Source organism: Ricinus communis, chromosome 1 (genome assembly GCF_019578655.1).
Source record: "Ricinus communis isolate WT05 ecotype wild-type chromosome 1, ASM1957865v1, whole genome shotgun sequence".
In the NCBI taxonomy this organism is placed as follows: Eukaryota; Viridiplantae; Streptophyta; class Magnoliopsida; order Malpighiales; family Euphorbiaceae; genus Ricinus; species Ricinus communis.
In genome coordinates, this window is record NC_063256.1 from 7,293,432 (window position 1) to 7,306,307 (window position 12,876).

Consider the following 12,876-nt stretch of genomic DNA (forward strand, 5'->3'; position numbering starts at 1 on the left):
TTCTTTAACCATTCACTGTATAAGAGAAATAATTATTACCTTTTTGTAAATTTGTATTTTCTTTTTCATTTAACAATATTAACAATGATAGTTCATTCTCAACGCTGGGAAAATTATTTATTTATAGAGCACTTCAACCATATTTATTAAAATTCTTAACTATTGAAGAATATATATATATATATGTACATAAAAACAATTGTTTTGCATACGTACTTATTTTTAATACATAAATATACTATATTAATATGTATATTTAATTTTATATAAATGATTTTGATATTGTATAACTTTTATTTTTATGTGAGTTGTTACAATAATAATAATGTAATATAATTAATATATGAGAAAAATAATTTTTTTAATAAATCGTCATTTTCTATTATAAACGCAATGTCATTTACAATCCATCATATTTCATATGCTTGAATGCCTTATTAATCCGAAGTAATTTAAAAAGATTTTTCTTTTATTGATGGTGATCGGTCATATGGTATCCATATCTTTGCTTTTGTTCTGGCTAAATTCTTATTTCATTTCTTTTTTTTTTTCATTGAAATTGATCGATTCTATTTTTTTTTATTCTCCCTGTCTTTCACTTCATTTCGTTTTTTTTTTGTATTATCGGTCGAATGAAAATACTAAATTTTCCTGACTTTTCTGGATGTCCACCATCGGGCCTTCTCGTTTCTAGGTACTTTTTTTTCATCGTTTTAGTTATCATAGTATATTTATTTTACATAAAAACATAATGTTAATGTATATCTTTTATGTTTATTTAAATCATTAATTAATATTTTAACTAATATACTATTTTATAATTAAATAATAAATGAAAATTAACATATAAGCCAATAAATTGATTTTTTAGTTACGCCTAAAATTAATAAATTAACAAAAAAATTTCAATTTAGGGGGTATTATCAATTATACGTATTATAGAATTTCAACTATATATATTTAATTTAGTGTTAACTAAACGTTATATGTATACATATTTTTAAATAATAAAATTAAGATTAAAATATTTAAATGAGGGGAAATAAATAACTTAATAATGAACTCCATAGAATAACAATTTTGAAAATTGGCAGCTAGTGTATGATCGGCTACAATGAACCTCTGTTTGTCCCTTAATGCTTCAATCTTCTTATTATAATGTTATTTGCCTTCTAATCTCAAAATGACCATTCCGCGGTAGCCCTCCACAAAGCTGGAGCCTACGAATTTGTGCGCCTACTGCGTAGCTTTGGACTATGTATCAGTGAAAAGCAACAACATAATATAGTAATTTGTTAGAACTCTCTAATAAATTTTTTAGTGTGTGTTTGTTTAAAATTCATAAAGTTTATAATTTTTATTTATAAATTTAAAGTTTATATATTTTATATAAAATAAAAATTAATTTAAAATTTTACATAATCAAATTTATGTGAAATTAGTTATATCTAAACTAAATTCTAAAAGAAATAGTAGAATTTTTAAACGAATTTCACATTAGTAAATAAATATACTCCATAACACTAAAATATTTGTTTTAATTTTATTATTTTTATTTTATATTCTCTTTTCTATTTTTATTTCAAATGAAATGAAAAATAAATATTAATCAAAGATAGCATTATTAGTGAAGTTTTTATTTAAGAAATCCAATCGATTTTACAAAATTATATTATTGTATAAATTATGCATTGTGCCTCATAGAAGAATCTTGATACAATTGATTTTGTTTTAGACTTATAAGTGAGTTTTTTACTATGAATATTATGAAAATTTTAGAATTTATTTTGTAATTTAAGAGGAAATATTGACTATAAATTTTGAAATTTATTTGATTGAAGATCACAATATATGCTAAAATGAAGATCGGAAGTTATATATTATTTATTTATTAAAAATAATAAAAGTTTGAAAACTAAAAACTTTCCGAATAGCAAAAATAAGTTAGGATTATTATTGTTATTTTATTGTGTTTGGAAAATAAGAAAAAGTGAATATTGGTTAGAGAGCCCTCATACGGTACACCACAATTATGCATATATTTGTTTTTATTAGAAAAGGAATTGCATTAACACATCATCTCAGAACACAATTACACGATATAGCAAATGGGACAGATTTTCATAAGCCAAACTAAGTTCTAAAGCTCCTTTACCTCTTTGCTTGAAGATTGGCAATGCAATCATCAGCTTGATTACAACTTTTTCTATACACAAATTTACAAGGCAGTTCAACAAATCCCTAACTCACAATAAATATTTTCGGCTTGAAATCCTCATATATCTTAAAGAGACTTAATTTTTAAAAATATATTATATTTTTTGTATTTAAATTTTTAAGTTTAACATCAAACTTTAATATTGATTTCGATTTTAACTTTGGATTACATTATCAATAAAATTTGTTAATGTGACAAAAAATTTGGCAACGACTATAAAAGTAAAAACTGAATTAGCACCCTCGCTGTTAAAATATTATCATTTAAACACATAAAATTAATAAAACTTCAAAGTTAATAAAAAAATTAATTTATGTACTTATATGATAATATTTTAGTAATAGAACGAATTAACAACTCTAATGTTGATTCGGTTTTTTTTGTTGTTATCGAAGTTCATACCAAGCTAACATATTTAATATATAATTTTATTAAATACTAAAAATTTGAAATCAATGTTAAAATATGATATTGAAATTAAAAATTTAAAAATTACTAATTAGATTTAATAATAAATGTAAAGTTTGAATTTTTTTTGACAATTATTATTTTTTTAAATATATGATGAATCATGTTAGTATGATCTTAATCGCGGAATTCATATTTAATGGTTGATATTTTATTATTCATTATATAATTTTTTTAATAAAATCTTAACTATTAATATAATAAATCATATTCAAACTTTAATACGAGAAGATTCTATTTTTATTTTCTAGACTATATTTAAAGTTATTTTCTCTGTAAACAAATAAATTTAAATTTTTAAATTTCAATCTTTTATCTAATACGTTTCATCAATTTACTTATTTGAAAAAATAGTTTCCAGAAATAAGAATATATATATATCTAAATAATTGGTTGGAAACACATGTTTAACCATACAGTCTCAAACAGGGCTAAGTAAAATTAATGAAACTCAACAAACGACGGTATGACAACTGGCTGTGATCTGGTACGCTACAGCCTTACAATTTTCTCATCGCTTTTCTTAACCTTCTTCTGATGATCCCTTTCTACGTTCTCTGGATTGCTATTAAGCTGAGAGTTACCGTCCTATATCAATGCAGTAAAAAAAAGAAAAATTTTAATTACTGTTTTCATATTACCAGCAGTCCGTACCCTGTCAAAAAGTGTATCGTCTGACGATCTTTGATTAAGATGCAACGTGCACTCGTTTGTACTTTCATATATTCTTCTAATACAAATCAAATACAAACGTTTTTTCATCAGGGCCGTTCAATCTGAATTAATATTATGGGTCTGTAATTTCTTTTTTTCTTTCTCTTAAAAAGAAGAATTTCTGAGAGGACTGCTGAATGATAATGTAAAATATCATCGGAGTAAAAGAGTCAAATATGATTGGACGGTCATGATGTCATTATGAAACCAAAATAATATATCACATCAGATCATTCCTCATTATTTTTAATTAACTTTAATTTTTACTCAACCCTCTCTTATATGGTGGTCCCATTGATATCCGATCCCTCAGATCCAGCCGTGCAACGCGAATCATGAGATTCCCTTCTCCACCATCCCTCCTCTGCACATCATCACACTTTATTATATCTCTCTCTCTCTCTCACACTAGTCTCTCCGAAATTCTCGTCTGCGATAAATTTGGGAAGAGAAATTGAATATCTCTCCACGTATGACAGTGGCTCCACGCCCTTTACATACACCCGTTTTCTGCGGCTCTTCTTCATCGGCAACGGATAAGATCCCTTACATCCACCGCAGATCCAACGGCTTAGTATTAATCTTTTTCCACGTGTCAAAATCTCAACGATAAAATCTCACTGTTTAACCCTAGTTAAAACCTAACCTCACTGACCGGTTACCACTACATTTTTCTTTTCAAAAAAAAAAAAAAAAAAAAAGGGGAAAAAGAAAAACACACTCTCCCCTCTTATCTTCTATTTCTCATTTCTCTCTCTACACTGCAACACCACCTATAAGCTTTGTGTTCCTTTTACTTGATGGCCTCTCAGATCTAAGACAACGCTACAAGTTCTCTCTCTCTTTCTCTCTCTACATTTCTTCAAAGGAAAAAAGAAAGAGTTAAAATACGACACCGTTTTCTTTTTTCTTGGTTTAGCATTAATGTTGAGAATGATGGCGAGTTCGTTCCCTGAAGAGGTGCTTGAACATGTGTTACTGTTCATACAGAGCGACAAAGACAGGAACGCAGTGTCGATGGTGTGCAAGTCGTGGTACGAGATTGAGAGGTGGTGCAGGAGGAGGATATTTGTGGGGAACTGTTACGCGGTGAGTCCGACAATGGTTATAAGGAGGTTTCCGGATGTTAGATCGATTGAGCTAAAAGGGAAGCCGCATTTTGCGGATTTTAATTTGGTGCCGGAGGGATGGGGCGGGTATGTCTTTCCGTGGATTGTGGCCATGAGTAGTGCTTATCCTTGGCTTGAAGAGATCAGATTGAAAAGAATGGTTGTTAGTGATGAGGCTTTGGAGTTGATTTCTAAGTCTTTTAAGAATTTTAAGGTTCTGGTTCTTTCTTCTTGTGAGGGCTTCTCCACTGGGGGTCTTGCTGCCATTGCTGCCAATTGCAGGTTTTCTCTCTTTTATCTTTTATTAATTATTTTTTTGTGGGAATTGTGTAATAAATGTATGTGAAATGTTCAACCTTTTTGTGTTTTTCTGGAGGTATAGGGGGGAATTGAGGTGTTTATTTATGTTTTTGGAGATTAGATTATGAATATCAATATTTGATAGGAGTAGATTTTAATTGCTTAAAAAGGAACACTTTTTTGCGGATATTTGCGAGCATGGATTTGCTATCTATGGCTCTATGGGTCCGTGATGATGATGAATTTGTATAAAGATCTGATTTTTTTTTAACCTTTCTATATTTGTTCGGTCAGTTTCTTGGTTTGCACATTGGAAGACTTGCCATGTTTTTTTCCCCCTCTTCATTTAATAGTACCTCTCTCTGACAGTCTGAACTCCAGAAGAGTTTCTACTGTGTTATGCTTTACTTGGATTTAGTTTCTAGCTTTGGTCTCTGGACTTGAAAATCCTTTGGTTTCCCTTTTGGGTTTATTTCTATTAGATCTGGGTCTTCGCTTGTTATTCGAATAAAAAATCATCTGGAAAATATAGTCAAGATTTCTTTAGGTTGCTTTTGTGTTATGCTAATTTGTTTGCGGTGATTGAGTTTGGTGGATTGTCTCTGGATTTTGTATGCTTGCTTCTTGTACAATGCGGGTTTCTTTTGGATTCCTCAACTAGATTCTCTTTTCATTACGTTATGCTACTGTAATAAGAAGGATAGATCCTTTTCGTGTTTCTTTTTCTAATGTATACCTTCCAAGTTCATTAAAGAGTAATGTAATTTAAATTTTGATACAATGTTATATATTCATAGAGGACTGTCATCTATAATGCGCTTTTAATCTGCCAACTTTTGGGTCCTTAGTTTTAGAAGATTATTAATGTGATAATCTCAACCGACTTGATAAACCATAAGATAAAGGATGGATGACTTTTTGGAAGCATATGTATAAAGCAAAATCAAGAAGTCTAGTCATTTTCAATGATTGCAACAGTGATGGACCACAAAATTTATCACAGATTTTTGGTAGTACTGTCTTTTCCTTTTCTCAGACTAAATTTACTAGAGCAAGGGTTATTGCATGTTCTTTTTTTTGAAATTTCAAAAATTTTGGTGTCTGGAACTTGTTCTTATTAGTTAAAGAAACTTGTCTGTAGGAATCTGAGGGAGCTGGATTTGCGGGAGAGTGAGGTGGATGATCCTAGTGGGCATTGGTTAAGCCACTTTCCCGACTCATTCACGTCACTGGTCTCTCTTAATATTTCCTGCTTAGGGTCTGAGGTGAGTTTCTCAGCCCTGAAGCGCCTGGTGGGCCGGTGCCCCAATCTGAGGACTCTCCGGCTCAACCGTGCTGTGCCCCTTGACAGGCTTGCTAATATACTTCGCCGGGCACCCCAGCTGGTTGAGTTGGGTACAGGTGCCTACTCAGCAGAGCTGCGGCCTGATGTCTTCTCAACTCTATCCGGAGCTTTCTCTGGGTGCAAGGAGCTGAAAAGTTTATCTGGGTTTTGGGATGTGGTCCCAGGTTACCTTCCAGCAATTTATCCCATCTGCTCTGGCCTAACATCATTGAACTTGAGCTATGCCACTATCCAAAGCCCTGATCTTGTTAAGCTCGTTAGTCAATGTCAGAGTTTGCAGCGCCTGTGGGTAAGTTTGTTTTAAAATCTATTTTGAGGATTTTGTTCGATTGGGGTGCTTTTTTTGTACTTGGTAAATGATGATAAAAACCAAAAACCAGAAACAATGCTGGAAAGTTATAAATCAGAATGAGAGATTGTCGTAAAAGAGAAATTTGTGTCAATCATTGTATTTCTGGATTTTCCATGTGGTTGTGTGTGGATCCACGTTAGAAACAGCATTTTCAGGGTACCATATTTAGATTGGATCTATGTCAAAAAAAATTGTTGAAGTTCTTAAGCTTATAAAGGGTATAAATGCAGGTATTGGATTACATTGAAGATGTTGGCCTTGAAGCTCTTGCAACATTTTGCAAGGACCTGCGAGAATTGAGGGTTTTTCCATCTGATCCATTTGGCCCAGAACCAAATGTATCCTTGACGGAACAGGGTCTTGTTGTTGTTTCAGAGGGCTGCCCTAAGCTTCAGTCCGTTCTGTACTTTTGCCGTCAGATGACTAATGATGCCTTGATAACAATTGCCAGGAACCGTCCAAACATGACACGTTTTCGTCTTTGTATTATTGAACCACGAATGCCTGATAATGTAACCCATCAGCCACTAGATGATGGGTTTGGAGCCATTGTTCAATACTGCAAGGATCTCCGGCGCCTTTCCTTGTCAGGTCTCCTAACTGATCGTGTGTTTGAGTACATTGGAACTCATGCTAAAAAGCTAGAGATGCTATCTGTAGCTTTTGCTGGAGATAGTGATCTTGGACTCCATCATGTGCTCTCTGGGTGTGAAAACCTTCGCAAACTAGAGATTAGAGATTGCCCCTTTGGGGACAAGGCTCTTTTGGCCAATGCTGCAAAGCTGGAGACAATGCGATCCCTTTGGATGTCTTCTTGCTCGGTGAGTTATGGAGCATGTAAGCTGCTAGGTCAGAAGATGCCTAGGCTGAATGTTGAAGTTATTGATGAGAGGGGACCTCCAGATACGAGGCCAGAAAGTTGTCCTGTTGAGAAGCTTTACATCTATAGAAGTGTTGCTGGGCCTCGGTTTGATATGCCTGGTTTTGTTTATACAATGGATGAAGATTCTGCATTGAGGTTTTCATGAAACATGTTTGTGCTCTCCCTCTTCTGCATCAAAGGCCTTGTTTTGGTGAATAGATGCAGCAGGTACATGCTCCATATGCTACTCATTCTTGCACATTTAATTTCCTGTAGCTTGATATAATTGCAGCCTGATTGGTCCGTGGTAACAAGGTGTGGAGGGTGTACTGAGTCTCGAGAGCTCAATTGCCATCCATTTTACACTTGGCTGAGCTATTGGTTTCCGGTTAGTAATTAATAAAGAGATGGAAACTGCTGTTGTTGTAGTATGTATTAATCAGAGTTGTTATTTAATTCAGGATAGTTGCCATGTATACTATTTGCAAACTTTGGAATGTTTATGCATTTTATTTTCCGGCTGCGGGGTAAAAATTATTTTTGTGGACTCGATCTACCATTGTTGGGCTCCTTGAAGAATAAAGTTTCAAATTTACATGCACAGGAATGTTGATGCATTTGGATGTCTATTATAATTATTCTCATCATTGCAATATTTCCCCCCTTTCTTCTCTGCAAGCATAATTAAGATACCTGCCCTAGAGGCTGGCTCAACTGTGAATTGACAAAGTGACTCCTCACTTTATATACAATCATACGTTTTCACTTTATTATCTTTGCAGAGGTCGTAGTCATAATTATTTCACTGGTGAGCCCATGTACCAGATTCCAGGTTTCTAATCATGAATTCAAAGAGAAAAGGTGTTTTTAAAGTTTTAAAGGATGCATTGTTGCTATAATCAATATTTCTGTGCCGTCAGGTGAAGATCTTGAGGTTTATAGGTTAGTTTTAGCACAGGCTCCTATGCAATTAATCAAATTCTACATCCACAATTTCACATGCCTAAGAGCTTGTGTAATTATATCCCACATCGACCCCTCTATTCTTCTGCTTTCTGTCGTGTGCGCACCTCTGTTGCTCCCGTTCTTCTTCATCTTCTTGTCAGATTGTCATGATCTCCATTTAGTTCCTTTAGTTAATCACTACCACCTCAGGTTTGTCATGTGTAGGCCAACTCCTTAACTGCTGGAAAATGTTCTACAAATGGCTGCTGCTTCTCTCTCTTTCCTTAGTATTGGGAAGTGGGACTTTACAAAATTTCAAAGGCTGTTTTTTTGCGTTGCCTTCAATCCGAAAATTGCAAAAGAGTAGTAATTGATAAGAAACAGAAAATTAAATCATTCTGAGGTAGCAATTTCTAAACCTAGGTTAGGTAAATTAGAAAGAAGAGATGGGATTATCATGGAGTTGCACTTACATTTGATTATGACATTCGCATGTAGCAGTTGGCAAGGGAAGCAAAAGAAAACAAAACCAATATCATGACCTGTTCCTGACCAAGATTAGCGGTACGCGTTTTTGTTTATTTATTTTTACTGTCAACAAAAAAGCTTGAGAAAATACTACGACTACGACAATAGAACAAGGAGGAAAATAAAGGGTTTTATTCTCTGGTAGGTGGCCTGGTCTCTGCCCTTCAGGTATGGTAACTTTCATCCCATTTTCTTTTAATTTTTTCCTCTTCTCGACTGTTGTGCCATGTGATAGATTTAGTGACATTGGTGAATTTCCATAACTTTTGCTTCTTTGGCGCTCTCTTTCTTTTCTGTGGGAAATTCTTCCCTCCTCTTATTTGGTTACTACACTTCCACCACTTCTACTACCTGATCTCTTGTGACCCAGCAACGCTAACAGGCTAACAGTACTTGTTTTATTTAATGCCCTTGTTTTTATTCAATTCCCTTGATTGTTACTTTAGCTTATAGCCACAAATAATACATAATCAAGTCATGAATGCCATTAATAAAAGCAGGGGGCATATGTGAACATATAGATAATAACACATCACAAATACCCTCCCAACTTCCTGCCACACCTACATACTGACTAAGAAGAGATAATAACCCCATATATATATATATAATAATTAGAAAAAAAAAGGTTAGGTTAGTGAAAAGAAATAAAGAGAGGAGTATTAAATCTTGTGTATGTGTGTCTGTGTTTAGGTGGGGCAATAATCAAAGTTAATCCTTACTCATATGATGGCCACACGTTTAGTGTATTTATGATCCATCATCATGTATATTCCCTGTTACTATGATTGTTGCTGAATGCTGATTTCATCTCTCTGATTTCCCCTTTTCTTTTCTTTTTTTTTCTTTCACTACTTCCATCATGAGTAGACACAGTAACTGAATGATACTATTATAGCATTGCATGAATAGTTATAGAGAAATGCTTCAGTAAAAAAATGGTAAAAATGGCCCACATCTATTGATTGCCACCAAAAATCCTTGAAAAACAGAGCCAATACAGGTGACCCTCTTAATTCATTTATGGGAATCAAAATCAATGATTGTTACATGGTGGCTTCTGGGCTACAAGAATAATGGTGTCCATGATTTTTGTTACCATACCCTCCACTTTTTGGCCATCCTCGCAGTATCTAATTATTTGAAGCTTAATGGATATTATGTTTTTACAATAAAGTTGAAACAACAGTTTTTGCTCATCAATTGGTTCCTAATAACTGGAGGGAATTAAGTGTATAGTGCAAGTATGTACAGTGATGAAATTGACTCATAACTCAGGTCATTTGGTAAAATCTTGTTTCCCTTTCTTGCAGGGCCTTGAACAATAAGGGATATTGACTCATAAGATAGTCCAGAATTAAGGCTGAGCTGAGTATTTGTTAAAGAAAAGAGTATCCAGCCTAAGCCCATATTGGCATTATCTTACTTTGCTTCCTTACACAGCTAACTTAGAAAAAGTATCCAGCCATCAAATTTAAAGGATTTGATTAATTCTGATGAAAAACTATTCACTCCGACTAATGGCGAGTTCCAGTTCAGACAGTAGCCCACTTTTTTAAGCTTAAATTCAAAACTGCACCATGAATGGCAGTAGAAACTATAATTAAACAATTAGCAAAATATATAAAAGTCTAAACGTACATAAATGACAAAGCAAAACAAATTAGGTAGTTGAATTTGAGCCACTGGTTGTGTTTTGGTTTCATTCTGGTAGTAGTCTTGGTCTTTAATAATTTTAATTAATATTTTCCCATTAGCGCACATTTCACTTAGCAGCCGCCCCCTACAGTCTTACTATTACAAAAGCTTCAACTCTACGCTGGGGCATTCAAATGTTAATGATATATAATCCATAATGGAAAATTCTTGGTTGCTCCCTACTTTGGGTATTGTTACTTGTATCCAATTATTGGACGAAAGTTATTTAGAAATTAGTTCTACAATTTACTTTGTTTTAAACATATTTTGTTTTAATTACATGTTAACAACTAAAATGAGGTATTTTTAGAAATTCATACTCTTAAAACGTATAAAAAATTAATTTAATTTACGAACAAATATGGAGATAATTATCAATTTTTGTAATCCAGTAATAAATTTTACGATTATGATAAAACTTAACATATTTCTTTAATTTATTGATTTTTTTTTATAAATCATTAGATTTTGTAATAATTATCATCTTTTTGTAATGTTATTCATCTTTTCGCAACTAGTTTGACTTATAAAAATTAGTGTAAATTGTGAACATATTTTAAAAGAATTAACAATATACTTTACGATTACGAAAGGATTTAATATTTTTTTATAAATTTTCCAGTTTTTCTGTAAATGATTAAATTTCGCAAAAATATTTTTTTTTCTGCAACTAGTAACACTTATGAAAAATTAGTATAATTTGTGAAAAAATATAAAGATGATTATTATTTTTTTATAATTTAGCAATATATTTCGCAATTATGAAGAAATTTATAATACTTTTAGTAAATTTATCAGTTTTTTCGTAAATTATTAAATTTTGCAACAGTAATCATTTTCTGTAATATCATTTATTTTTTCGTAACTAATAATACTTATGAAAAATTAGTATAATCTATGAAAAAATATGAAGATGATTGTTACTTTTTGTAATTTAGCAATACATTTCATGATTATGAAAAATTTAGTATTTTTCATATATTTATCAACTTTTTCATAAAATATTAAATTTCTTAAAAGTAATAAATATTATTTATTTTTTTTATAATTAATAACACTTGGTATAACGAAGAAAAAATATAAAAAGTTCAATATATTGCTAGTCATTCTTATTTATAAAATTAAAAAACACCTTTAATATATATATTACTGATACCAAAGGGAGCCGAGAGCTGTTCATGGCATAGTCCTCATGCTGTAAACTCAAGGCATGTGAGTATCCTCAAGCTAAGACCACAAAGAGGCACCTCGCCATGGGGGTCTTTCTGCTCTTTTGGATTTCGATAGCCGAGTTAGCCCTTTTGGATTATACCAGAAACAGATCGTAGCAACTATTAGTTCATTGCCATTGGATCGAGAAGAAGAGAGGGGAAGAGTTTAGAAGGCCACGAGAGAGTAAGAAATTGCTTAATGGAAAACTTGCTTGATCTTTTATTCAAAAATGACTTCCCCTTATATAGGGAGAAGAGTCTTAACAAGAGTACAAAAGGAGGCTTAGTGGGAACTCCACTCATCCTCTACTTATAAGACAATAAGGACGGCTCATTATTCACTCACATGCCTAATAGGACTACGTACAATAATTCACTCCACTCACACTCCACTTACAAGACAATAAGGACGACTCATCATTCACTCACATGCCTAATAGGACTATGTACAATAATTTACTCCACTCACATATATGACAGAATACAATAATTCACTTCACTCACATGCCTAATAGGACAATAATATCTAATATTTTACTTCAAAGTAATAGGAGTGGCCGACAGCTTCACATGCTTAGAAAATGTCGTCATTTTGATCATCATCCATTGGCTGGGAATCTTGCATGAGAGCTTCTTGCCGTGCTCTGGTTAAGGTAGGATCATCCAGTGGGGTCGGAAGATTAGAGAAACATGATTGTCTAGTTGATTGATGTCCATTGAATGTGCATACTAATGGTGTTGAGACATTAGTCATCCTTGATTCATTTCTGTATTGCAGGGCCTGTTTTAGGTCTTCTGTGATTGCTGGCAAAGCAAGATGTAGATGACTATTAAGTGTTCTCCAATGGTAACAGATATTCTGGGTTGCATATGTGTTTTCTGTCAGTCAGAGATAGGGCCTGTGTAATATGAATATAGCATGGTATTCCGAAGCTTTGGAAATGTTGTCTGAGAATAACCGATGCTCATGGATAAGTTTAAGGAGATCTCCTGTCCATTGATATGGAGTTTTGAACCAGGTAAGGAATTTCTATGGATATGACCCAGAGTTTGCTTCATTGTTGAAGAAGTGTAAAAGATTCATAATGGGCACTTCTATAGCATGATGACAGACTGTAGATAGGCA

At 32.8% G+C, this 12,876-nt stretch overlaps 1 protein-coding gene across 1 annotated transcript; it reads left to right on the forward strand.

The window, feature by feature from the left end:
- Nucleotides 1-4,071: 4,071 nt before the first annotated feature.
- LOC8287179 (protein TRANSPORT INHIBITOR RESPONSE 1) lies at nt 4,072-7,969 on the forward strand. Its single transcript, XM_002520635.4, has 3 exons — nt 4,072-4,791; nt 5,951-6,443; nt 6,737-7,969. Exons 1-3 carry the CDS (start codon nt 4,325-4,327, stop codon nt 7,532-7,534), a joined length of 1,758 nt encoding a protein of 585 aa, XP_002520681.1. The 5' UTR covers nt 4,072-4,324; the 3' UTR covers nt 7,535-7,969.
- The last annotated feature ends 4,907 nt before the right edge of the window (nt 7,970-12,876 follow it).

Excerpts from the sequence above, each read along its gene's own strand:
- LOC8287179 (XM_002520635.4), top strand. The coding sequence starts at position 4,325 with ATGTTGAGAATGATGGCGAGTTCGTTCCCTGAAGAGGTGCTTGAACAT. Across the intron at positions 4,792-5,950 it reads GCCATTGCTGCCAATTGCAG|GAATCTGAGGGAGCTGGATT; the intron begins GTTTTCTCTCTT and ends ACTTGTCTGTAG. Across the intron at positions 6,444-6,736 it reads AGAGTTTGCAGCGCCTGTGG|GTATTGGATTACATTGAAGA; the intron begins GTAAGTTTGTTT and ends GTATAAATGCAG.